At 39.5% G+C, this 27,144-nt stretch overlaps 1 protein-coding gene across 2 annotated transcripts in view; it reads left to right on the top strand.

Moving 5' to 3' along the window:
* The window catches only part of plxdc2b (plexin domain containing 2b), a 95,435-nt gene that overhangs the window by 27,739 nt on the left and 40,552 nt on the right, over positions 1–27,144 (top strand). For both annotated transcript variants that reach the window (XM_028962016.1, XM_028962024.1), the window contains exons 2-4: positions 8,466–8,686; positions 18,102–18,248; positions 25,976–26,045. In XM_028962016.1, coding sequence (XP_028817849.1) covers positions 8,466–8,686; positions 18,102–18,248; positions 25,976–26,045 — 438 coding nt within the window. The remainder of the gene's footprint in view (positions 1–8,465; positions 8,687–18,101; positions 18,249–25,975; positions 26,046–27,144) is intronic.

Here is a 27,144-nt window from a genome sequence, read left to right as displayed (position 1 = left end):
AAGATATATTTGTGAGCATTGTGTTACATTGTGTGTAGTCATGAGTGTGTGTATAAAATGATTAGCCCCCCTTATGAAATTAGTCACTCTTGATTGATTGTTTCATGAAAATCACTATTATGAGTAAGTATTTGTTGTTTTGAAAACAAATACTTTATGTATAACAAGGTCCACTAAGTTTAATTAGCATATTTATTGATAAACCGAGTTGAAACAAGATAGAACAATAATGAGACATCCAAAATTATTACCCCCCCAGACCATTAAATGTCCATAGTGTACCCTTTTTGAGCCACAACTAACACCAATCTCTTACAATAGTTATTTACTAGGTTGGCACAGGTCTCCTAAGAGATTTTGGCCCATTACAATTTGTTCTAGCTAGTCCAAATTGCATGGCTTCTGAGCATGGACATTGACAGATTCCCAATGGGATTAAGGTGTGGGCTTTGTGCAGGCTTTCCAGGACCTTGGTTTCTGTATCTTTGATGTGATAAAAAAAATCAAAAATACAATTTTGATGTATTCTTTGTGTCATTGTCTTGTTGGAAGACTCAGAGCCCAGACTACAAGCAGATTTTTGCATATTCTCCCACAAAATGTCAACATAACTTTCTTGATTCATGCACATAAACCTCCTTGTGCCTGAGGCTGCAAAACAGACCCACAGCATGATTCTCTTACCACTATGTTTAACTGTAGGAACTGATTTCCAAGGGTTGAAGGCCTCGCCCTTTTTTTTTACCAAACGTAAGCAATATCCATGTGCTTAAACAGTTCCAGTTTATTCTCATTAGACCAAACCACAGACTTCCAAAACTCATCTTCACCTTTCAAATGTTCACAGTCAAACCATTAGTTGGGCTTTGATGTGCCACTCTTTGAGTAAAAGGCTTCTTCTAAGATGATGGCCCTGAAGCCGACCACAATGAAGAGCCCTCACAACATTGAAACATTGTCAGCAACAATTCTCTTGGCAGATGTTTGAGGTTCCATGATGACATCTCTGACTGTTTTAATCTCAGAATCTTGCGCTTACGTCCACGGCCAGAGAATTTTTCTCCTTGTACGTGGCAATTATGCAACGCATAGCAGTTCTAGACACTGTGAATCCCCGCTTAGCATGAGTCTCTACTGTCTTCTTTCTGAGCTCCAGACTGGTTTCCTTTGTCTTTGGCATGGTGAGTAGCAATATTCAAGTGCCCTGATCCTTGGAGTCTTTTTTATGCTGATTGAATGTTGTTAGGAAGCCATCTGTCTGCACAGCTGATTGGTTAATTACTGTAGGTGTATTTTGAAAGCAAACATTCACATGGGGCTAATATTTTTGACCACTTCATTTTTTACCATATTTGATATAAACTAGGGCTGCACGATTTGGGGGAAAAAAGACATATTGCAATTATTGATCAATATTGCGATATGCGATTGTGATATGACAAAGGGCACTTGCTTGTATATCAATGAAAAGTCACATACAAATTACTAATAGTGAAATGTTTAATTTCAAAGTGAAACATACAAACTACTTATAAAAACTTGAAATGGCCAGTGCTTTCAAAATACAATATTCTACAAAATTAAATAATCACAAAAAACTCTTTACATTACTGTCGAACGACAATCCCTGGTAAGGCTAAACAACTGTTTTGATTATATTTGGCCATTATAAAATCCTGTATTATAGTTCTTACGTTTAACCAAAACGTTGTTTGGAGGCTGACTTGAACACAGGGAGGCATAGCTGAGCTATCTTAGCTAAGGTTAAGATTTGTAAACTGAGGTGAATTTCTTTAGAAAACCTTCAAAGTTTGAGAACAGTTAACTAAACAGCTAAGAACAGTCTAAATAGTTAATGCCTATGTTTAGCCAAAACGTTGTTTGGAGGCTGACTTGAACACAGGAATGCATAGCTTCGCTAGCTTAGCCTAGCTTAGCTAAGGTTAAGACTTATAAAACGGGATTTTATAATGGCCAAATATATTCAAAACAATTGTCCAGCCTTACCTATGAAATGTAATCCCCCGGGATGTGGTTTGGAGCGTACAGCGGTTTGTACAGCCCCAAGCAGCACAAGAGTGAGGCATTTTTATTCACTTCTCTCCATAGACATGTATATGCTTCACTCCACAGCAGAGCCTATCGCAATATGGCGGCGACGTTGACGTACGATGTAGCTTGTCTACCCAGATGTCTATGCGAGTCACGAACCTGAGGTCTCCATTGAACTGAATCAAAAGTCATGTGACCAAACACGTCATATTCGACTGAAGTGAGACTTCAGTCAACTCGCAAACTTTGAGAGAATGAGTGATATTTTGCCGATTCAATCCATGTACTAATCATTTAAATCGCAGCTTTTTGCGTTCATGTAATCGCACAGACTGACATCGCGATTACGATTGCGATTAGATTAATCGTGCAGCACTAATATAAACCAAGCCAAAAAATGTATTTTATATTACAGAATGTTCTAAAAGCTTAAAAATACAACTGGTGAATGTTTCATTAGATCAAGTTTCATCAGTGCTGCAAACATTTGGAAGAAGTTTGATTCATATCTTTGGGGAGATTTTGCCAGCCACTGTAGCTGCCCTGATGGGGGTGAAGGACTCGACAGGCAGCTTGAACCAACCCCACCCCTGCACCCCCTCCTCCAAGCATTTCTGTAGTGAGGAAGTTTGCTGTCAGTACCATTGAGTCAGGTAGACAGGCTGTGAAAGGAAACGCACAGCAGGGTGCCCAACATTGCTGGCAGGAGAGAAAAGAGAGTAGAGGAAACTAGGGAGCCACTTATCTCCTCCCCCCAATTTTATGACCCTCCTGGCCTCCTTAAAAAAAGCGTAATGACTCTCCTTCATAGAAGGACAGGCGAATGAAATGGGTCTGGAGAGAGCAGAGAACTGAAAGAATAATAATAAGAGAATAAGAACCAGATTTAGGCCCTGAGAGGGAAGCCCCCCCATGGGTGGAAGTCTCCAGTGTGCTTAGTATGTGCTGCCCTCCTTTGGGCTGCAGACTCCCCTTCTTTCACACACACTGGGGTGCTGACAGTGAAGACTGTAATTTATGCCACCAATTCAATTCTTTTCTATTTCTACAGTTAGGGCCTTTATTTAAAGATATACACTCAATGGGGCTACAAAGCTCTGATCTAAGCACTTTAGAAGTTGAGACATGGATGGCAGAAGAAGAATGAGTGACAAGCTTCTTCACTGACACCCTGCACACTAAAAACTAATTTGATTAAATAGTTCTATTGCTTTAATGTAATTCTGTGGCAGACGATTGTCATGATCAATTGTGAAAAGTCATTTACGTATCGGGTATCTAACCAACAAGGCCACTTGCCTGTTTCAGATCAAACGTGGCAAACACCAAGCTGTGCTGTGGAGCGGTGCTCCAAAAGCTTCTGCTCATGGTAAATTTAGTTGAACTTTGACCTCTCCACGCTGTGACTTATAGATGACAATGACTTAACATGACAAATAGAAAAAGGGCAATACATCCAGCAATACATCCACTCTAGAACCAAGCTGGAGGAGAGGTTGATTATAGAAGTAGATACGTTCGAGATGGGCTTATGTCTTTCTGTAGATGATGAGAACAAAAAACTGCTGTGAAGTTGGACAATTTAGTGATCTGAAATGATTGTATTTTTGTGTATATATTATATTGTATAATGTCATTGTTTTTATACTATTGTGCTTGACTCCATCGACCGGAAACCAATTCCTTGTATATGTTCACTCACCTACTGGGCCAATAAATGTGATACTGATTTTTGCACGATTTTTTGCTTGGCTGGCCTGATGCCGGCAGTGGAGGCCTAGCGGGAAAGGAAGCTGTTCCCCGGGCTCCTGTCATGGCTGTCCACTGCTCACCAAGGGTGATAGGTTAATAGCAGGTCACATGTTTTGTTGTGTGCACCATGTGCTGTGTTGCAGTGTTTCACAATGACAATCACTTCACTTTCATACTGATGATGAGTGGGAATGGGACTACTTTGGGAAGACTGCCTGGAGCTGTACAATGACAGGTAGGATCTGGAAGAAGTCTATGAGCTGAAAGTTGAGGTTACATGGGCTGATCTTCTCCCAACCTTTCTAGGCAGCTCTACCACCATAACCCATATCAGAAACTGGTGTCAGATCTTATGTGTATTAGGAAATGTTTTTTCTGTTGTATTTGTCATGATCCGGTCCGGCAGGGGTTACTCTGGGTCCAGACTTTGGACCGGCCAACTTCCCTCAGATTGACAAAGTTCTGTGGATGCAGAATGAAACGTCTCTACCTTAAAGAAAGAAAGTCCAGTTGCCATGAATCCACTTTCAGACAAATTCACCTGGATGACTGAGAATCTTCACAGACACTCATCCTTATGGACCCGCCCCCCCTTTCATAGACCATTGTGTGTGGCACACCCGGAGGTCGTGCCTTTGGGGGGGTAATGTCATGATCCGGTCCGGCAGGGATTACTCCGGGTTCGGAGTTTCATGTTAATCTTGTGCAATGTTCTCTGATCGTGTGCACCTGTGTATAATTATATGAGTGTATAAAGCTGCCCTGTTGTGTCTGTTCATCGTCGGGTCATTGTCTGGTGATGTTTCCCCTGTCCTGTGTACAATATATTAAGCCCCTGTCTCGTGATGTCGTGCGTATGCGTCCACCTTCCTTGCCATGTCCAGCCGTCCTGACAGTATTGTTAATGTCTTGGCACCAGAGGTGGAAAGTAACGAATTACATTTACTCACGTTACTGTAATTGAGTAGTTTTTGTGAGTAATATTTTAAGTTGTTTTTTAAATATGCAATTTTACTTTTACTCAAGTTCACAAGAATTGTACTTCACTACATTGGAAAAAAATGAAATGCAGAAGAAAAATATATTGTTAACTTGCAATAGGAGAACAAAATGACTATTTTGTTGCATAAATAGAGCAAGGATTATAAAGGATGTGGGGAAATGGATTTCTAGCTCTGCAAAGGTCTCAAAAGCTGCTAGCATCCATTTGTTTCATGTTAAACCTGTAACTGAATAATAATATCCAATAATAATGATCTTTTTCAAGGAAAACAGCTAAATTCCATTTTTGACAGCCTTGAACACAACCTTGATTCCTTGATTAACTCTTTAACTTTCCTTAAAAAAACATTAAATCATGTCCAACATTCTTCCAACAACTTTCCTGTCTGTAGCTGGTTGGGTGATTAGTTTCAAGATTTTTTCAGACAGACTCAGTGACCCCTCACCCGTATTGCTTTAGATGTTTAACTAGGTATGATCCAGCAGACACACATTTTTTAGTCATGGCATATTTACATGACGCCCCCTCTGGGCCAGATTCTTTCTACACCCAAACCTCAGACAAAGGTCCTTCAGAACCTGAGGAGAGAAGTGTGTGCCGTAGGAATGCAGGAAAATCTCGGAGGATACAGCTGTCAAAGCGTGGGGCGAACAAAACAAATGAACCTAAAATATGTGTGACCTGATGGAATGAGCCGATGCAGTGGGAGAGAGGGATGGTGGGGAAGTGAGAGTGAATGCCTGGCATCCGTTCCTGGGAAGCCTGAGAGCAGCAAGTTGGACCCCAATAATGCTAATTTTCTAATAGAGAAGACGGTGGAGGTAGAGTTGCTGATCAGACTGTGTAATGAGTTGGGCTTTTGTGCAGTAAAGCCAGCGTCACACTGCATGGCTCAACGTGACTCGGCTTGTCTTCTGCTCAGAGAGTGTGTCGAAGGTTCAGTTTCAGAAACCTTTTCTCTCTTTCTGGCCTGAAATGTGACATATAAGGTTATTTAGTATCTGCAGAACGTCTCAAATTACCTGACTTCCTTATGAGTTTTCATTACATTTCCAATGCTTGCGTTGTATGATTAAGAAAATGTTCAGTATTTCATTGTGCATAATCCATTACTCTGTTAAGGCTTTGTATTGATGGAGTAAATTGCTCTGACATCCAAAAAAAAGAAAAGAGAAGTTTCAATCAACAAGACTGAAATACTGACATTGTTGTCTAGCAATCTTTAATCTATAAAGCTCAAACCATCTGCCTTGTACTGCTAGTCTAACTCCAGAATAAATCTTATTACACCAGAGAGATATTGAGAGATACATAGACTTTATTGATCCCTTGAGGCATTTTGTTACACTATCCTAGTGATAGAACATGTTTCCATGGCCCATCTGTCTTTATCCACATTGTCCTGCTTTCAATTTCACTTTTAATTTCAGGCTTTGAGCTTGAGGGTTGGAGGTCTGCTTAGAAATCTATGGCTCTGGGCATCTTATTATTGGGGCTGCCACAAATACCATTTGAGAAGTGCCCAAGGGTGGATGTCGGGGTTGTATGGCGAAGCACTGCATCACATTTCTGTCAGTTTAATTAAACATTAATTTTTAGAAAGGATTTTTAATAATTGTCACAACAAGTTTATTTGATTCCTCAACAAAAAGAATTTTTTTATTATAAACTAATTGTAATGTAATAACTGTAAGCTTACATAGTTATTCAAATGACAGATATACCGTTGTGAATATCTGTCTACAGGTGTGGCTGATGTGTCAATAAAAGCTATTTATACACTGATCAACATTTTGACAGGTGAAGTGAATTTTATTGATTTCATTTATTAGCTCGATGCAATGGCACCTGACATTGAGTGGGATATATTAGCCAGCAATGCACCAGGATCCATTAAGGCAAGACCGAATGTTTATCAGTCAGTTTCTATTATTTTACTACCATGCAATCGTGGCTCACACAGCCAGCCACACACTGCAAAGATTTTAGCTTTAACAGGATCATGAAGACATTTTCCCTACAATCTGCAACATTTCAATGGCAGGGTAGAAGATGAACCTTCATGGTAACCATGGTACCTATTATCCATGTGTTGTCACATTTCTCACTGTGGTTATAAAAGCATGCTTGCAACCTTCTATTCATACCCGTCACCATCACTCTTTTTCCCCTTCATCTCTGTTTCGTTCTCAACACTACATTCTTTTGGCTGATTCCCCATAGATGCTCATTATAAAACTCTTGTGTCAAGCCTTCACTTTAAATACATTCTAATCTTTATATAGATCCTTCATGTGCTACTCACTTACACACACACATGTACATCTCTGTATTTTCTGAAATTAGCTAGTCTCCTGAGGTAGGCTTATGAGATCTCAGAACATATAGGGAGGACAAATGATGATTGATGAGGAGAGGAATGAAATGCCATTTGTTTGTGGCGCTCCTTTAATTAGCATTATTTAGAAGGTCAGAGTCTGGAGAATCGTTAAGCTTGTTGAGAGATACATTCATTAAAAGGCAATCAGAACATTAATTACTATATTCTGACTGTTCATATGAACTATAAGCTGCTGTCCTTGTGACTTGAATCCAGTCACTTCAAAGCTTTTAAATATTAATTAAATTTAACCTCAGTAATGTAGCTATACTGATGTAACTTTTGAAAAACAAATTGTGCCTCATTAATTCCTTATACAGAATTGACAAAATAAAATTTCCAATTAATGTTTAAATGTATAAAACTGATTAGTGCTGTTTCAGGTTGTTTCTCATCCGACATGTGCACCAAATGAGGATATCACTGAGAATGGGTTCTGTCAGTAATTATCTTTAATTAATTTTACACAAACTCCCAAATGTGTCGGCATGCTGTGCAATTAAAAAGCTCATTTTCATGTTTTAATTCATCATTAGGAACCGAATCGGCCCTGTTCTTTTTCATTGTTCTTGAAGTCTTGCTGAGCTTTCAGTTCTTAATCCTTCCATCTTTATTTTTATGGACGCCTTTCTGGCCTGTTTAACAAGACAGCTCTTTTGGACCAGGGAAAGAGAGGACATTATGTCAAACTTCTACCCTTGTGAAGAAAGACATGTTCTGGACCAATGCAGATTACGCTCATTTGATGCTGCTTATTGCAGGCTGACAGCGGCTCTTTTAGGAGTTCATGCTACATTATCTCCAGAGCTTCCTTCAGCTCTTATCTGATGACGTGACTGAGTCACAGTTGCATGATGCTAAGCAGCATTTCAGGAGAATGTAATGAAAATGGCTGTGGGACAGTGAATTATGGGGCCTACAGATGAATGGAGATAATCAGAGCAGAAGCTGTGCACTGCCAAAAGAAATGGCTGTTATTCACACCAGTCACGTTAACAAAATCCATTTTGTAAGCTGCGCCTTTCACTCTAGATTAATACAAATTTGACTGCATACATTAATTATGAAGAGGTTATCTGGAGTTCACAAGTGTACAGTACTGTTTGAAATGGGGGATTTATCTATTTGAGAGGCATGCATATCCTACTCATTAATATGTTTAATTGTTGCCTCAGGAAAATGTACCTGAACTAATGTCAGTTGCCGTGCTCCTGTTGCTCTCCAGCAGATCCATCAAATTCCTCAAAAAAGTGACCAACACTCTCCCTCTCTCTCCAGATGTCTCTTACTCCCTGTCTCTTATGGGACAGACGCAAGACGATGACACCACTGTGAGCCTCATGCAGCACAGGCACCGGTGGAGGAGGGCGTCACTGTTTGACTCCCGGCCACAAGACAGCAGCAAACCGGTACCCGAGATTCTGGATCCAGCTGCGGACCCAGAAGACTTTCCTGGGATGCTCTCTGAAGAGGAGAGGGACAACAGCACACAGATGGAGGTGACCTGACTCGAAATTCACCATAATGCTCCAATTAATGATAATCAACTGATTAAATATTGTTTGATAAAAGAATGAAAAAACATGTTTGTATTTTGCTTTGATTGTCAATTTTTTAAAAACGTATTTGGTATGTTGGACGAATTTCACTCTTATTAAACTCCGCTAACCACAGTATTATGAAGTATTAATAATCCAGAATGACAAAGTAGCTTCTGTGTTCTGGGTGACAGAAACCCTTACACACCGACAAAGAGGGTAGTTACTTTCTCTTTTTTAAGATGTACCAAGTGGTATTCTTTCTTGTTTTAACTATTTATTTAGATAACCAAGCCCCCTGATTAGCATGTTGTGCTGAAAACAGTGAACTTTATCTGTAACTCAGACAAAGTCTGCGTCATAGTGTATATCTGTTTTGAAAACACAACATTGTGCTTGTTGAGCACATAATTAACTGTAGACATTATAGCAAAAGTCCATAAATACACTTCAAAACTCTATTCATCTTCTAGCATTGCAAACTGCACAGCAGACGTTATTGGAGAATCAAGGGGACAGAAGGGATTGTTTAAGAAGGACTTTTCTGCTTAGTTCCCCTATACAGTAAATATGAGCTGCTGTCTTATTTAGCCCATCCTATAATCCTCTTTCACCAAAAGAGTTGATTATGTGGTTTGGGTCTGCTTTAAAAGTGCTTCTCCTCTTTTATAAAAGAAATAACTAAATAAAACATAAGCACCAGAGAACAGATATATTATGACTATATAATTCATTGCCTGGTGACAAAATGCATGTGACTCTATCTCGCCATCCTTTCCGTTCTTCTGTATCAGTCAGCATAGAACCATGGCTTTCTGATTATGACTGGGGTTGTTACTTATCTACTTTAATGATCTTGGCCCCCTTTTAAAAATAATGTGGGCATTTCAGTAGATAACATCAGATGCCAGCATAACTTTTGAGGGCGCAGATGGCCTTAACTAATATTGTCAGAGACAAATGACTTGAAATCTTGCTGTCATAATTGTGTCCCAATTATCCTGCACAAGTAGGACAATTACAGACCCATGTTATTTTGCTCAATTATAACTGAACATTTTAGAACCTTGTTAATGCCATATGTTCTATTTCAGTCTTCTTCACATATACAAAAAAAACTTTCACAAGTTTAGTAAATTATTTTTATGTAGTTTTCAGATAGCATTGGATAGCTCAAAGTTATTAATCTCCATAGTTGCTGCATGAAACTATACATGCTGTCATGTTTAAGTATGCTCTGTTAAACGTACTCTGATTTTCTATGCAGATGCTGACCTGTGTTGTTATTTGAAAGCCAGCAGCTTTAGCTTGTCCAGACTGAAAAAGCCAGAGTGCTTCTTACTGACAGGCAGGTATGTAAAATTTAGAAGAGAGTCGGTGGTCAGAAAGTAAAGCTGTTCCAGAGAAGAGTGAGAGAGTGTCTCCAAGAAAATGTTAGTTCTAAAATGTTAGTTAGTTCATTATCAGTGTAAACTGGTGCAACTCTAGTTTGAAAGGAAAGAAGGGTCAGGTGAAGCCCAGACAATGGACCAAGAGAACCCATTTCTGCATTTGATATTATGCACAAGGAATTTTAATGCACTTCATGCACTCAATATTCCCAGGATGCAGAAAACATCACTCTACAGAAATGACATGTATTCAAATTTGCTTTGCAAAAGAAATGTCTCCTTTGTCTGTATTCATTTAGCTGTTGGAGAGGAGTGATGTATGTACCTAATGGCTTCAGAAAGTGACCTACATTTCTGCTCAGGAGATTGTCAGTCTAAATATTGTTGTGACCTCACAGTACTGGGGGAAAAATCAATAGTGTGCAAATAAAAGGATATGAATGTCAAGATTTTTAAACAATGTATCTTATTAGAAAATCAGACATGCAGAACTTGTGATGCCCTTTTTATAAACCCACCGCACTTGATGAATTCCTGGATGCCATCTTATTTAATATGCTTTCGGATATTTCTGGGTTTAAAGTTCCCTGACAGAATGTCCCTCTGTAACTTAATTGCTTAAACATATTAATAGCATCTCATTATTCTCACTTAGAACTCTTTAGAGAGGGGGAAATAAAATAGCTGTTAAAAAGGAAGAAAGGACAAAAAAATGCTCGCTAAGCAAGATAATTATATGATAATGAGAAGACAGCATTTGTGCTGTAAATGCTAAAAATGAAATTAAAGCTGTGCGGCATGAGATGAATGCTTATGCTAAATATGACCAGAGGTTCATCTCTAGGCTGCTCGTTGTCTGTGGTACTTATTGTTTTTCATGGCTGTTCTTGAACCTTGGGGCAGTGGTGGCCTAGCAGGTAAGGAAACAGCCCCGTAAACAGAAGGTTGCCGGTTTGAATCGCCATGGTGCCACTGAGTAAAGTACCCTCATCACACACTGCTCCCAGGGTGCTGGTCGTGGCTGCCCACTGCTCACCAAGGGTGAGGACACATTTCATTGTGTTCTGCAGTGTTTCACAATGACAATCATTTCATAATCCTTATGAAAGGGTTTAAATCTTTCTGTTCTCTTCAAGTAGGACAAGACCTCTGTGATACTCTCAGGGTTCATGTCTGCATAACTGTTGTGAAGTGTCTACTATGGATGTAATGGCCAGCTTTGCATCTTTAGAACACACACACACCCACATTGCGGATGCTTCTGGCATCTCAGCACGCAGGTAGTGAACCAAAACAACATCACATGACACAACGACACAATGTGGGTCTCTGAGTCACGCACACAAACACTCTTACAGTGAGATGTATCCTCAGATGAACTCAGGCGAGGTACGGGCGCATTGTGCAGAGTATTTGTTATTAACACATCTGTGTTGATTAATAGCTCACAAATCATAGTCATGAAGAAAAACATGTTGACTTCATAATTAATCACCTGCCGGTTTTATCAGGCAGCATTCATCAAATACATGCAAAAGTTGTGGCGTTCACAAGTTTGTTTGGTGCAGATTAAGTATCTTTTTAACAGTTTAAGATTTAGAAAATGGTGTTTTGATGGCCAGTCCATTTTCAGTTGCGTCCCCCTATTTAATTTTTAGGTTGCATGACTGCACTTCTCATCAGATAGCAGTCCAATTTCAGTTTAAATGTAGTTTTGAGTGACTCATTATATATGGCACGATACATGTCCTCTGTGTTGCCATAAACAGTGTAAGCAATATGACTTAAAATGAAACCATAGACATATTTCATCATCATACATTATCTATAGTCTCATACTATGACATTCTTTACAGCATATACAGTCAGTTTGATCAGATTTATCTGTGTTGTTTGGCACATATCATTACAGGTATTCTTGCTTGCTCCTTGTCTTCTCCTTATATTATTTTTTTAGCTACACGGTCTACACTGATAGTCTAAAAACCAAAAAATGGGTGCCAACCAAAATGTAAACACAATACCCTGAGCAAGAAAGAAATACTGAATTATCAGGACCTAGACCTTTGTTTCTGCAGGACGTTTCTTGCTAAATTAATAATGCACAACCCTTGCTTCTGAGGATAATGATTCTATTTGGTCACATGTATATGTGTTAGATCTATAGATGGGACTTGCCAAGGCTAAACTATTAGACACTTTCCAGCATTTATCACAATGCATGATTGAAAGGTAAGAAAGAATAATAGGGCATTTGTTTTTCTTGTGGTATCATAGGAAAACCATTTCCCATATGAGCTACAAAACTGGAGTTCATTATTTTTGTACAGAAGTCAAGTAACTGGCAGGGTCTCTGCACATCTACAGATGAGTGTGTGGTGAGACACTGTTGAGTCTGAAGGATGAAGTGGTGCAGCCGTGTGGAATTAGCAGAGGACTGTTTTCATCTCTAGAGGAGTGTGTGTGGGTGTGAACGTGTTAATGTGGGTGTAGGCCGGAAGAGCTCATGGCGCCTTTAAATTCCACACTGCTCTGCTACAAATCACAGTGTCTGTGAAATGTGTGTGTCTGTGTGTGTGTGTGTGTCTGTGCAACTTGCAAGATAAAAAAAAAAGTACTTTGGAGAAATCATTCAAAACAGTTGTCAGAATCACCAGTATCTTACTCAGCAGCAGAATTTGATAATCCCAAATTAGTATCTGTATCTGTTTAGAGGAATATTAACCAGAACCTGGCTCATTAACAATATGGGCACATAAATCATGAACTTCAAGTACCCAAGGTCAATTTTACTCCAATAAAAGTTTTTGCCTTCAAATATACAGTACAGGCCAAAAGTTTGGACACACCTTCCCATTCAATGTGTTTTCTTTATTTCCATGACCATTTTCATGACCATTTTCATGTTTCATTTATTTTCATGAAGGCATCAAATCTATGAATGAACGCATGTGGAGTTATGTACTTAACAAACAAAGGTGAAATTATTGAAAACCTGATTGCTCTGATTACTTCTTTGCACACTCTTGGCATAAGTTTCTGTCATGATCCGGACCGGCAGGGGTTGACTCCGGATCCGGAATCCGGACCGGAGTTTCATGTTCGTCCTGTGTAATGTTCCCTGATCGTGTTCACCTGGTGTATTTATATAATTGTATAAAACTATCCTGTTCGTGTCTGTTCGCCGTTGGGGCATTGTTCATGTTAATGTTCCCTTGTCTCGTGAAGTTTGTATTAAACCCCTGTCCTGTGATCGTGCGAATGCGTCCTCCTTCATGCCATGTCCAGCCCACCCGTGACAGTTTCAAGAGGTCGTCACCTGAAATGGTTTTCCAACAGTCTTGAAAGAGTTCCCAGAGGTGTTTAGCACTTGTTGGCCCCTTTACCTTCACTCTGCGGTCCAGCTCACCCCAAACCATCTTGATTGGGTTCAGGTCTAGTGACTGTGGAGTCCAGGTCTCCACTTTTTGTTAAGTACATAACTCCACATGTGTTCATTCATAGTTTTGATGCCTTCAGTGAGAATCTACCAATGTAAATGGTCATGAAAAGAAAACACATTGATTGAGAAGATGTCTCCAATCTTTTGGCCTGTACTGTATACTGTAAGTATCAAAAGTAAAAGTAATGCCCTATTATCAGGACTTTTTCTTAATCACCCAATTTTATGTAAAAAGTGGTGATTGTAATACACAGCACACAACAAAATGTGTCCTCTGCTTTTAACCATCAACCATCATGAAAACAACAAAGTAATCTTTGGATGCAGTGGATGGCCTAGCGGCCATTTGTGTTCTATTTTAGTTCGTGTGAGACATAAAATGTCTCACCATCCCTAGCCAGTACTGATCAACGTAGCACACATCCTGTGACCCAAGGTTTATATACATATGTGTATTAATAGCCAGACTTTCAAAACAAAAATAACTAAACAACAATTAAAATAAATATAATAATACAACGAGTTAGTGTGTGATAATTTAGAAGCAATAGTAATGTGTTAACTTGCTCTGCACTAATAAAAACAATACAGTAAAAATCTTTATAAAAGGTTTTAAATCTTTATAAAAGATATAAAATAAAAGGTTTACTGTTCCTGTATGTAATTCCAGTATATCCCATCACAACAAGAAAAACAAGAAAAGACAGTTTAGAAGAATATGAAACTAATTAGTTTCTTGGTTATCAATCTGATTTGTGTTCCAGTCCCTCTAGTGGTATTGCCCAGGAAAATGTTGTTAATGTTCACAGCTGTTAATTGTTTAAATGTTATTAGTTATAATTCATAACAGTACAGTAGTACAGTTAGTAGTACAGTTCATATCCTCACATGCAGTGACTGTGGTATTGACATTCATCTTAGGAATGAGACTGATCTACACTACTGTGTTTCAATGCTATAGAGATAAATAATACCATAGCAGTTCTGTCTGATCAGAGAGGTTCAGACATGGCACATGACACAAAAGTAGTATCAGAGTGGTGAGAAATGTGAGTTCTTTGGAAATTGTGTGTGTGTGTGAGAGAGAGAGAGAGAAAGAGAAAGAGACAGACAGAGAGATCATGCACATACATGTGCTTGATCATTGGTATATTTGATGTGGTTGTCACTTGTTTAGTTCTAGTGTTTGATGTGCTCCTGAAACACTGCATATTTTTATATGTGTGTGTGTAGTTGGACAGGCTTCTACTTTCCAACAAAGTCTTTATTTCACACATACGAATGTGAATGTGCATAAACACTGGGTGTTTAATTAAATTAATCTTATAATTGATGAATCGCGATGCAGCCATGGACAAGTTTGCATCAAGGCAGTGCAGAACACAATTGATTAAATCATAATGATTTTGCTTGGTGATTTTCTGGGGGTAGCTTAAACATTCAAATCAAAAAGCAGTGACAGTACTGACTGTGGCTGCCTGATCTGATTGGGTAGGAGTTTGGCCTCGTCCACATGGACGTTTGTAATGAACGCACTCTGAACGGCGTACATGTTTTGCTGCACTTTGTAGCTGATTGCCGTTTCACTGATGTTTGCTTGACTCTTTTTAATAGTTGACGCTGTTTAACATTTGTCGTTATTTCAGACAAGAAAACATTGCATGCAGCATTTATTTGACACCATCCGAATGCACAGCTGACCAAACACCGGTGCTGAACGCACATATGGATGCTTTGATTTTCTACAATGAGCAGAAAAAAAAAAACAATCTGCATTTAGGCAGCCCTCACATGACGCCATGAACACCAGAAAAACACCTGGTTGAGACGTCCTTTACTCTCATATCAGTGACGTATTGGAAAACATAATGTGAAGTAATATAAAAAAATGTATGGGATGCATCATGATGCATCGATAATCAATGCATTAATAATCTGAGATCAGTGAAGGTTCACACCTCTAATAAACACTGCCATATCTCTCTCTTTTATGCGCAAACACACACTGATGTGCACAAGCAGAAGGAGAAAGTGTAAGACCCTCTACAACTTGCTAAATGGATTAAACTGCAGTCAGTGTCTCTAAGGCTTTAGAGAGCAGATAATTAATGATGAACAAACAAAGAACAAGAGTTCACAATATTACAGGAGTGTGTGTGTGTGTGTGTGTGTGTTTTGACTGCTCTCACTCCTGACAAATCTGCAAAATCCAGCAGCAAATTAATTGTTATGTAAAATCTATGCAATTTACTAAATATCCTACAGAATACTATACACAATAACATTTACCTAATTTACAACCATGACTACTATATATATTCAAATAAGAAATGGGTTCCTCTGTACTTTTTCTCAACAAGCAAGTTCCCCAAAAATCTCAATATGACAACATATGAGTTGATTTGGTGAATTAGGGGATCCAATATTCCTGAACAAGTCCACTCCAAAAATAGTTTGCTGTGTAACTCATTCTACCAGGAGAAAAATGCAGAAACACACAAGAGACAGGTCCTTCCCATTTCTCAGATTTCCACTCTTCACAGCCTCAGATTGACTTTTCCCAGTAGAATTTAGGTTCCTCCCTCCCTTTCCCAACACCCAGATGGAGGTATGGCAGTCTGCCCACTACACCTCATTGCTTTCCCCCAGGAAGGGTCTGAAAAACTGTGCTTAGAACGTCCAGCTGGCCTCCCTACGGCAAATGCTGAATTCTCTGAATGTGTCCTAAAAAAATGTGTTTATCAGTGAAAGTGAAGTGATTGTCATTGTGCAACACAACACATCACAACCTTCTGATTAAGGGTGCGCTTGGCCACCACTGCCCTTGGAGATATCAGGCTGGAGAGTAATTTCCTGTCCAAGATCCTCCCAAAAGACAATAACACTTTTCTTGAGCAGTGTGTGTGTTTTATGTGTGTGTATGACTGAAGCCTTCGTGTAATGTTTGTATAGTGTGTGATTTCATTGCTATTTGTCAGTCGCATGCTGCTGTTGTTGCCTGGCATATATAGGAAATGAGTGAATTTGTGTTTGAGGGGCATCTATTTATATCTTTGTGGGGACCAAATTGGAACACATAATTATAATTGTGGAGATTTTGCCAGCCTTAAGTAGGGATAATGTCACAGGGGTTATTGTTAATAGAGTGAGAAAAAAAGGTTAATTTTGTTCAACAATATATCACACAATGGGAATTTGTTTTCATTTCATAGGGACTGTGCTTATGGCCTGTCACGTCGGCGAGCTGACGGGGAGGGAAGTGCAGAGATGGGACATTCTGAAAACAATGATTTATTAATAACTGAAACAAAACCTGGAGCGAAGGCCGACAACATTGAAATGAATAAGGGGAAAAACACAAACACACCCGCAGGCGTGTGGCGATGGCCAGAACACTTTACACAAGTTTTAGGGTCCTCAACAGAGTTCACAAAAATGTCGGAGCCGCCAAAGGAAACACATCGCCTTATCAAATGGCGTCCTGATTGGGCACATGTTCCATCAACCCTGACATGGCCAAGGCTCCACTGTGCTGAGAAACGGCACTCATCTGTTCTCATCACAAACCCTGCCGCAAAATACAGCCCAGCCCATTTACACTGCAAATCACCTAAAGCCCAATATCTTTATTCAAGGAATAATAGGGGACTGTATTGTTTTATTGCTCATTAAGGTTATGTTTATATGACACTTACACGAACACAACATGAACTGTGCTTTGTCATTGTATCAGCATAAGCTTTAACACATATACCTAATACCTATTTTCTTCATTTTAACTTCCTTTAACTTCCTGGTTATCATCACTCTGTGTAAACAGTCACATTCACAACCAGTCAGATGAGATGACTTAGCAATAAGAGTCTAAATGAATTGTTGTAAAGCCACAGATTAACACGTCTACTACTGTGGGTATTGAGCCTTAGGAAACAGTCAGTTATTCAATTAATTGGTAAGAGTTCTTGCATTTGCTTTGTATTTTTGCATAATTTCATATCTGTTTTTTGCTACACCATGGGACCACTGCTATATCCTGTGCCCAAGGAAGAGAAAAAAATTTGAGCATGCAGCATTGAGGCTGATTCTGTATATGGTGCACACGGGTGTGTGTGTGTGGTGAGTGGTTTATTTGCCGCTGTATTAAAATGTGGTGCTGCACTGCAAAAAATCAAGACATTCTGTGCTCTCACACGCACAGCGACACGCACAACGACTTCTTATCTCTTCTCTTGTTTCTCATAATTTTTCATGATCTCTTGAGATCACCTGACCAGGTGGCTCAGTTTTTAATACTGTGTCCATGCAATGTAAGTCCATTGATCCCTTCCAGATTTGCTTTTTCACCTCTTTTCACTTAGCAGTGCCAACAGTATCTCACAAGCGGATTTCAGTGGATTTGGAATAAGCAAGACTGAATCTTCTGCTCCATCTCTTGTGAACTTTTTACCAAACAACTGTTATCCATCATCCAATCATAATCACCCCATCTGTCCATGTTTCATGTTGCCCTGAACTGAACAATCAGTTTCTTGTTCTTCTTCAGGAGGACACAGATCACAACTACTACACATCCAAGGCCTACGGTCCCACTGATCCAATGAGCCAAGACCTGTGGGTCAACATTGACCAGATGGACAAGGAGAAGGTTAAGATCCACGGGATCCTGTCAAACACTCACCGACAGGCAGCGGTATGTTGCTGTGCCTCATGCACCAATATGTGTAAGATATTGCAAAGAAACCAAACCTTAAGACAATCAGACATTATACTAGATGATGAGAGGATGTTTTTGTTTTTGATAGCTGGTTAGGGCTTGAGATGGGGCAGTGGTGGCCTAACAGGTAACGAAACCTGTTCCCCTTAATCAGAAGGTTGCTGGTTTGAAGCCCGACCTGCCAAGGTGCCACTGAGCAAAGCAGAGTCCCCACACACTGAGAATGTCTATGAAGCATTGCACCTCCTCATGACTCAAAGTTTGTTCATGGTTCAACTTACAGGATGTTGAGTGTACAAATGAACAAACTAAACTAACTACCATAATTCGCCCCATTTTCGCTTCGCACCATGGTTGTTTTGGTAACACTGAGTGTGATTACTATGTTCACACCAGACCAAACGAACTGCACCAAGGGGAGTTACATACAGTCACAGTCTGGACAGACACTAGGACAAAAACATAAAATTACACATGATATACTTTCCCATTCTGAACAATTAGATTTTTTGATGAATTTTTTTTTTTCTGATATTGCCAGACTGAATCAAAAGACACCAGAGATAATAATCAATTAATCAACATATGAAACCATGAATTTAGCTGCCTTTCTAGGCTCCATTTTCAGCCATTTTGCTCTTTACTAGCTTTATGTCAGTGGTTCCTAAACTGTTTTCTTGTTAAAAACATTATCCATGAGATTTTGAAATTTTATCAGCCTTTGAATTTCAAACTTTGAATTTCTTATGCTATTGAAACAATGACCATTTAGCCTCTACAATTGTCCACCCATGATTATCCACTGTACCAAAACAGTTATTGGTTTTCGTTATCATAACCTCCTTGAGAAGTTAAATAAAAGCCTGTCCACACTGAAATCTGATTTGCTTATTTTGCAAAGTAAATCCATGAGGATGCTGTTTGCCTATGGAATTAGAAACACATGTAATGCTAATTTCCTCCAATCATGAAAAAGGACCTGAATTTTTTCATGATCATCCATCAAGATTGCATAATTGCCCAGCCCTAGCAGACACCCTTATCCAGATCTACTTACATTAAGTACATTGAAGGTTTTATCAGTAAATATACCTGAACTTTTTTTTTTTTAAAAAGCTTAAATTTGCTAGGGAGCACAAAGATTCTGGAACAATGGGAAAAGATCCTCCAGACTGACCCTTTTCCAGAGTGATTGGTGCATCAAAGTAAAATGGGAAACACATCTACATTTACAGCATTTGACGCAGTTACGGCATTTGACGCCCTTATCCAAAGCGACTTACAATGTGCTTGGATGTTACCATCAATGAAGTAATCACTTCTGGTTCATTAGGACTCAAACCATGAATACAATCATTTTATTCACTCTGTTGTACTTTTTTTTGCATAAGTCAGACTATAAGAACATTACAAGTTAGTCTAAGTATTCTTTAAAGATTCTTTAAAGGTCTTACTGCCATTACAACTGCCATTTGAAAATACTCAGCGACTGTGCTGTTCTGACATTGATGGGAAGCTCATTCCACTACCTAGGGGCCAAGATAGAGAAAAGACTATGAAGAGTCTGATGTTGGCCTTTATAGGCCAACATCAGTATTTTGAATGCGGGCAGCTACTGGCGAGCCAGTGGAGGAAGCGTAGCAGTGGGGTGGTGTGAGAGAATTTGGAAAGGTTGAAAAACAGTTGTGCTGCTGTATTCTGTATTAGTTGTAGAGGCTGGATGGCATTCAGAGGTAGACCTGCTAGACAGAATTTACAGTAATCCAGTCATGAGATTACTAGGGACAGAAAAAATCCATCTGACATACATCTAAGGGAGGAAAAGAGAAGATGAGTTGTTTTGTCAGCATAGCAGTGATAACCCATGTGAGGAAATGACCTCACCAAATGGTAAGAGTGTAGGAAAAGGATGCAAACCATTTCAGTGTTGAACCCCAAAATCCATGTCTCTTCAAAATGGACAGGAGAGTCTTGTGGTTTACTGTATCAAATGCTGCAGAGAGGATGAGGAGAATAAGAACAGATGATAATCTGAACAGAGGTGTCTTTTGTTGATCACGTCTGGGTTATGCAACATTGTGATTATAAAATGAAGTCAGTTGACTACCAGAATCAAGATGAAATTTGCATGTGAATTCATTAGGCTCTAATTGTGAAGCAATGATTCTGGGAATATGGATTGGTCACCAGAGTCCGAGCTTTAGTCCCACAATCTTAAAGATGTGCTGAATGAATTATAGTAGTCTAGTCTCAAGATGACAAGGGAGTGAATACATACCTGAATGAACCATTGATGAACCGTTTTAGTATTGAAAAGGAGAATTAACCAATAGTGTGAAATTTGGTATATTGAAAAAGAGGAACTAACTACTATTTTTGTTGGTGTGTTATTATTTCTGTCATCCAGGCCTTACAATGTTTAAAATGGGAGGAGCCTGATGATTGACATCTCTCATGCATTCTACTTCCCTTGCCTGTCAAATACACCACATGCCTAAAATAATTAATCATATTTTTACTTGTTTTAGCTAATTATTTATATGAATAAATAGATGAAACAAGCATCTAGTTTTTCAGTAACACAGTTGACACAGTGCTACTGCTGGTACTAAGTGTAGCACAGTTCAAAAATAATAATCTTTACTTTACTTTACTTTACTTTATTTGGCAGACGCTTTTATCCAAAGCGACTTACAATGGGAAGACACCAGCAATTCTCGTTCGATTTCTATAGAATATCAAGTATACAAACTAAGAGCCCTGATAAGGCTTAGACTTGTCATTGAAGAACATGCTCGGAGAGTGTTGGGTGCTAGACTAAGAAAAATTATAATGTATTTATACATTTTGTATTTGTTTGTTAAATGTGTATGCATGTGTATGTGTTAAATTTGTCTGTAATATTTTTGGAATAAGAAGGTTTTCACCTTCTTCTTAAAAGTGGTGATAGTCTCGGCTAGTCGTGTGGAGGAGGGTAGGTTGTTCCACCAGCCAGGGACAACGGAGAACAGACATGATTGGAATCGGAGACCCCGTGAAGAAGGAATTTTTAGTCTCCTTTCGTTTGCCGATCTGAGAGAGCGTGTAGGAGTGTATCTAGGTAGTAGTGTGTTGATGTAGGAGGGCGCAGTTCCATTTACAGCCCTGTAGGCAAGCATCAAGGATTTGAACTCAATGCGAGCAGCTACCGGGAGCCAGTGGAGGGAGGTAAGGAGAGGTGTAACATGGGTGTATTTTGGCTGATTGAAGATGAGGCGGGCTGCCATATTTTGGACCATCTGGAGTGGTTTTATGGTGACTGCAGAGGCTCCAGCCAGGAGAGAGTTACAGTAGTCGAGTTTGGAGATGACCATTGCCTGGACGAGGAGCTGCGTAGCCTGTTGTGAGAGAAAAGGCCGAATCTTGCGAATGTTGTAGAGAGTGAACCTGCAGGATCTGGAGATCGCAGCAACATGATGGTTCAAACTCAGTTTGTTATCTATCCAAACCCCAAGGCTTTTTGCAGATGCCGTGGGTGTTAACAATAGCGATCCAATTTGAATTGAAAGGTTTTGCTGAGGAGAATTGTTGCCCGGAAAGATCAGAATCTCGGTTTTGGATAGGTTGAGTTGGAGGTGTCGCTCAGACATCCATGCCGATATGTCTGAGAGGCAGGCCGAAATTTTTGTTGCTATAGTAGCATCTTCTGGTGGGAATGACAGATAGAGCTGGGTGTCATCAGCATAGGAGTGATAGGAGAAGCCATGTGATTGGATGATGTGACCAAGTGAGCGAGTGTATATTGAGAATAGAAGGGGGCCAAGGACAGAGCCTTGTGGAACCCCTGTGGTTACCCTAGAGAGGACAGATGTCTCACCTCCCCATGATACCTTGAAGGACCTGTCGTAGAGATAATAGTGATGTGCAGTTTTTTACAGCTTTTTACACATTCCATATGATTCAGGGATGCACCTAATAAAAACTCTCAATCTGAGTGTGAACCCCAGTCTAATGCACTACCGCAGTTTCATAAAGTGCATTTGGTATTCAGGTGTGTGATGCAGGGTTTTACTTTGCTACATTTGTCTTCTTTGGCAGCCATGGGGAGTTTTGTTGATTTGTAGCTATAACACAAACTCCTTCTTCCTCCTACCCCAACCCTATGAAACACATCTATGTGTAAACAAATAAGGTCATTGTCCTCATCTGTGATAACTCTTCCAGAAAATGTGAGATATGATAATGAGTGCTCCTGAAGAAACTGAATCAAAATCAAACAGACTGAAAAAATATCAAAGTAAAGATGCACAAGATGAGGGAGGGAAAAAAAGTAATTAAAATGTAAGCAGTAAGCCGTGCACAAGCAGCACGAGCACCGGAATTGTCTCCACGCCATCAGCTCTCCTTTACTCCATTCTGCACATTCATGAAACCCTGTGAATGCAATCAATCTGAAAATGAAATTTGAAATTGCAGACACACTGAAGTGGAGCTAGGTATGAAAAAGCCCTCAGTCAAATGGCATTTACATGATGCCGCCCTTGAGCGGTTTTCAGTGATGAATCAGACAGAAGGATGTAAACACACAAAAAAATAAAGTGCAACTCATCAGAGGTGTATTTTCTCTGTGATATGTAACTCTCAGCTCATGTGGGGTTTTCACTAATATCACATTCACTTGGTCACATGAATTAATGGTCCTTAAATGTCTAATAGTGATCAAACATTTGCTCTGAACAAGCAGTATTACAAGTGTGGGAAACTGTCACATGATTCCATCATGTGACCGGGAGTAACACGGAAACGAGGTAACGTGACTCCTATATATTAGGCTGGAGAGCAGCTGCCAATTGCTCAGTCATTGAATGACGCACGCCATTCGACTCGGCTCCGAAAACCCGCTCCCAGTAAGACCGTACCTGTCCTCTCTGTTCTCCCGATACCTGAACTCCTTCCTGTCAACCTGTCCTGCCCTGTCTTGTGTCTTAATACGCGAACGACAACATCAGTGTGGTGTTGCGGCTCGCGCCGTCCCCGTTCGCAGATTAACGCGGAGGAACTTACCTGCCTCCCTGCGTCCCGCCGCACTGAGGTCTCTCGTTTCCTCCTACACGTCTCTCTCGTTCTGGTCCCGGTTCGCGTGTCAGAAACATTATACATGTTTAGAGTAGGGTTAAATTGGAGAGAAAAAAATCCCCACAAAAGCAAGAAGATGCATGAATTCTTTGCTGAGGCATGTAAAGACAGGCTATTGCTTCAGCATTACCACAGACATGTAATATTTTGGACCATAGTGCTGATCTCCTACCTTTTTTCAGGACTAGATGTCATGACACTGAAAGGAGGAGGACCCAGGCATGGAATGGTGCTGTTTTACTAATTAATCAAAATACAAAATACAACACTTAGGACTCAGCTTTGAGACAGGGGAAGTGGATGTGAGAAAAGGGAAGGACACTCACATGGGGACCACTGAACAATTTGGGAAGGTTGAAAAATGGTTGTGCCTGAAACATCTGAAACACACAGTAACAAAACACCATCTGAAAAAGTGTGAAAAAGACACTTCACCATTAAACATAAACAAGACTTTGAGTCACACCGACTCAGACCATGACCAGGATACTTTCATGAAACTCCCAGAACAACCAGAACCAGAACACTGCTGCAGGCCAACCTAAATAGGGAGACTCAAGAGGGGCGTGGCCTGCAATCACTGTTCCAGGAACCATTGTCAAGTGAGCACGGTTTTTGCGTGAGCCACCATGACACTTGAAAGCAGTTTCTACTGTTGTGGTTTTGGTCTGCTGTAATCCTTAGTGTATGTTTAGTTAATTATTTAAGCATTTACATAGACATGTAGTTTTATAAAGGGTGGTAGTAGCCTAGTGGGTAACACACTTGCCTAAGAACCAGAAGACCCGGGTTCGAATCCCACTTACTGCCATTGTGTCCCTGAGCAAGACACTTAACCCTAAGTTGCTCCAGGGAGACTGTCCCTGTAACTACTGATTGTAAGTCACTCTGGATAAGGGCGTCTGATAAATGCTGTAAATGTAAATGTATTTTTTTATTAATATTGTTATTTTTAATGACCACTATGCTAAAATTTGAAAGGTAAAAATTTTGTCATGTAATCTGAATGGTTATTTACTAAGGTTTGCTAAGGTAAGATATATGTACAGAGAAGTACATATAATTCTAAATATGGCAATATAATTTTTGGTGGTCATATGATGCATGACCTCATATCAAGTTACTTTCAGGAATGAAATCCAGTCATAACCATTTGATTTGGGCTGATGTCAAATCACACTATAACCTCATTCCATCCATCCTTCATGGCTGTCATTTATCTTCCTGAACCATGGGGAGGAATACCAGGCACAAAAATCTAAACATTTTAAATGGAAAATCTGTTTTAAAAAAGCTAATTCACATTTTCACACAAAACACTGAATGCATTATCAAATGTACCAAAAATTCTCTCAATTTAGTTCAATTCAAACCACTTATCCTTATTCCCATTGTTTCTCTGTTTTTCTTTGTGAATAGGTATTGTGTGGGTCTGCAGCACAAGCCAGAAAACACATTTATTTCTTTCTTCTTTTCTGACATACAGCTTTCTTATAAAAAACATCTTTAAATTGGATCAAGCCTGGGAAATAAATATTCGAAGGCATATAGACACACTCGTGCAAATGTTAGAAAATTCCCTTTATGAACCAGCATGAGGCTTCAAATTCCACATTCCCTATAACCTGTAATATGAAACTCAATGCATTATACAGATAACACTCCACACAGACTTCAGCTGTAGCTGCTGTTGCGTTTTTTTTGTCTAAACCGTGCCAGGTACACACAGCAACAACAACAGTTTTAACCAGGAAACATCACTTTTTCTGCTTGTTTTGATGTGTATGCCAAGACACTTTTCTGTGAATTTTGAACATATATATTTTCACTCTACAGAACGATCCAGAATAATCATATGACATATAACCTTACTCTAGCAATGTTTTCAGTTTAGCCTCTTATTTTGTTGTAAATGTAGCCTTTTGTTGTGTAAATGAATCAGGAGGTTTCAGGTTAAAAACTCATTCATACCTGTTGGTATGCTCATTGATGCTCATATCAGACTTACGCCATTATTTTTTAACTGACTCTAGTGACCTTACATTAAAATACAAACCACACAGTGCCATGCTTAGCACCAGTTGGAAAACTGTGCCCTTACTATTCATAACCATTAATAATATTTAAGTGAATGCTGATCCACATTAACATACATAAGTAGTGTAAGTGAGTGAGTGTCCTCTTTGAGATGATGCTGAAGGCTTCGTGTAGAAGCTTATGAAATCCAGGACCTGCATATGTATAGGCAATATGAGACACTGTGCACTCAGGAGAGAATTGTGTAATACTCTTATAATAAAACAGTCTCTGAATTGTTTATCTGAAACTGACACCACTGGATACAACCTAATTCTCAAAAGCATGACTTCTTGGAATTCAAGTCATATCTTTCTTTCTCAAAATAAGTTTGAAACACACATATATACATTTCTATATTTTCCATAAAAAATACTCTGAATTGGTGTTTGTATGGATGGGGAGTTCTTTTAATAGTTATGTTGTCTGACATACATAAATTATGTAAAATATTTTATGTTTGTAAAAATTATGCCTTAATTATATATGCTTTTTTTCTGCTTTGATTACAGCGTGTGAATCTGTCCTTCGACTTTCCTTTTTATGGTCATTTGCTGCGTGAGATCACCGTGGCGACGGGTGGTAAGTGACCTGCTAGTTTAATAAATTACATAGGACTCAGCATGTGTGGATGATCCAGATAAAAAAAAAAAAAAACAGGAATCCCTTAATAAATGTGACCTATTTTTGCAACACATGCGAGCGATAACTAATTAATTTGTTTGTGTGCATGTGTTTGTGTGAATGTGTCCGCGTGGGAATTTATGTTCATGCTGATGCTGTGTGCTGTATTGGGAGGGTGTACTGCTCTGTGGGGGCTGGCGTTTTTCCTCTGGTCGTGTGTGTGTGTGAAACTACTGGGCTGAATAACACTGTGTGCCCAGGTGGCTGCAGCACTGCAGTCCTGGTCTAGTCGAGTGTTTTTATTAGTGTTGAGGAACCCTGCTTGTTGTTTTACAGGACAGGTCAGTGCTTGGTAATGAGGGGTGCAAGGTGCTTGTTAATGGGATTCAGGGCACTTTCACACATACAGGCTTTAGTGTAGTGTGCTTCAATACATCAACTTCTGTTCCCCCTAGTTGTGGTTCGTTTTGTCCGGTGTGAACGCATTCATACTCGTTACAACCGCACTAAGACCCACAAAAAGAGGTGGTCTTGATACAAATCAAATCGCAAACTCTGGTGTGGTCCACCTGATGAGAACACGTACCGAACCAAACAGGAACCCACAGTGAATTGTGGGTAAATTTAGAATTTTGTTTTTTTCCCCACAATTCTGTATGATTAATGCACGGCGCCTCCTGTGTCATCTTGTTATGCGCCATCAGAAACATAACTGCGCTAGATTTTCAAAATATATGTTTAGCCTAAGGTGGTAAATGCCTGTAATATAATAAAATCACTAGGGCAACAGCCAACCCACATACATTTACTTTCAACATCTTCTTCCAATTTCATGCAAACAGTCTACAACAGCAGATCTGCTTCCTGTATTTACTGTCGTTGTTTCCACGGCAATACATCTGACCAATCAGCATTTTGGTTTTGCTTGGATTGTTCCCTGTGTGAAAGTGAACCAAACCAAGAAGAAAATTATACACTGTTTGAAACTCACCAACTGATTTGGACAAAGCAAATGAACTAAAGTGTGAAAGTACCTTCAGTGTTGGGAACTACAGCT

This window comes from Denticeps clupeoides, chromosome 2 (genome assembly GCF_900700375.1).
Source record: "Denticeps clupeoides chromosome 2, fDenClu1.1, whole genome shotgun sequence".
In the NCBI taxonomy this organism is placed as follows: domain Eukaryota; kingdom Metazoa; phylum Chordata; class Actinopteri; order Clupeiformes; family Denticipitidae; genus Denticeps; species Denticeps clupeoides.
The sequence above is the reverse complement of the archived record's forward strand: the minus strand, read 5'-3'. Positions and strand labels throughout refer to the sequence as shown.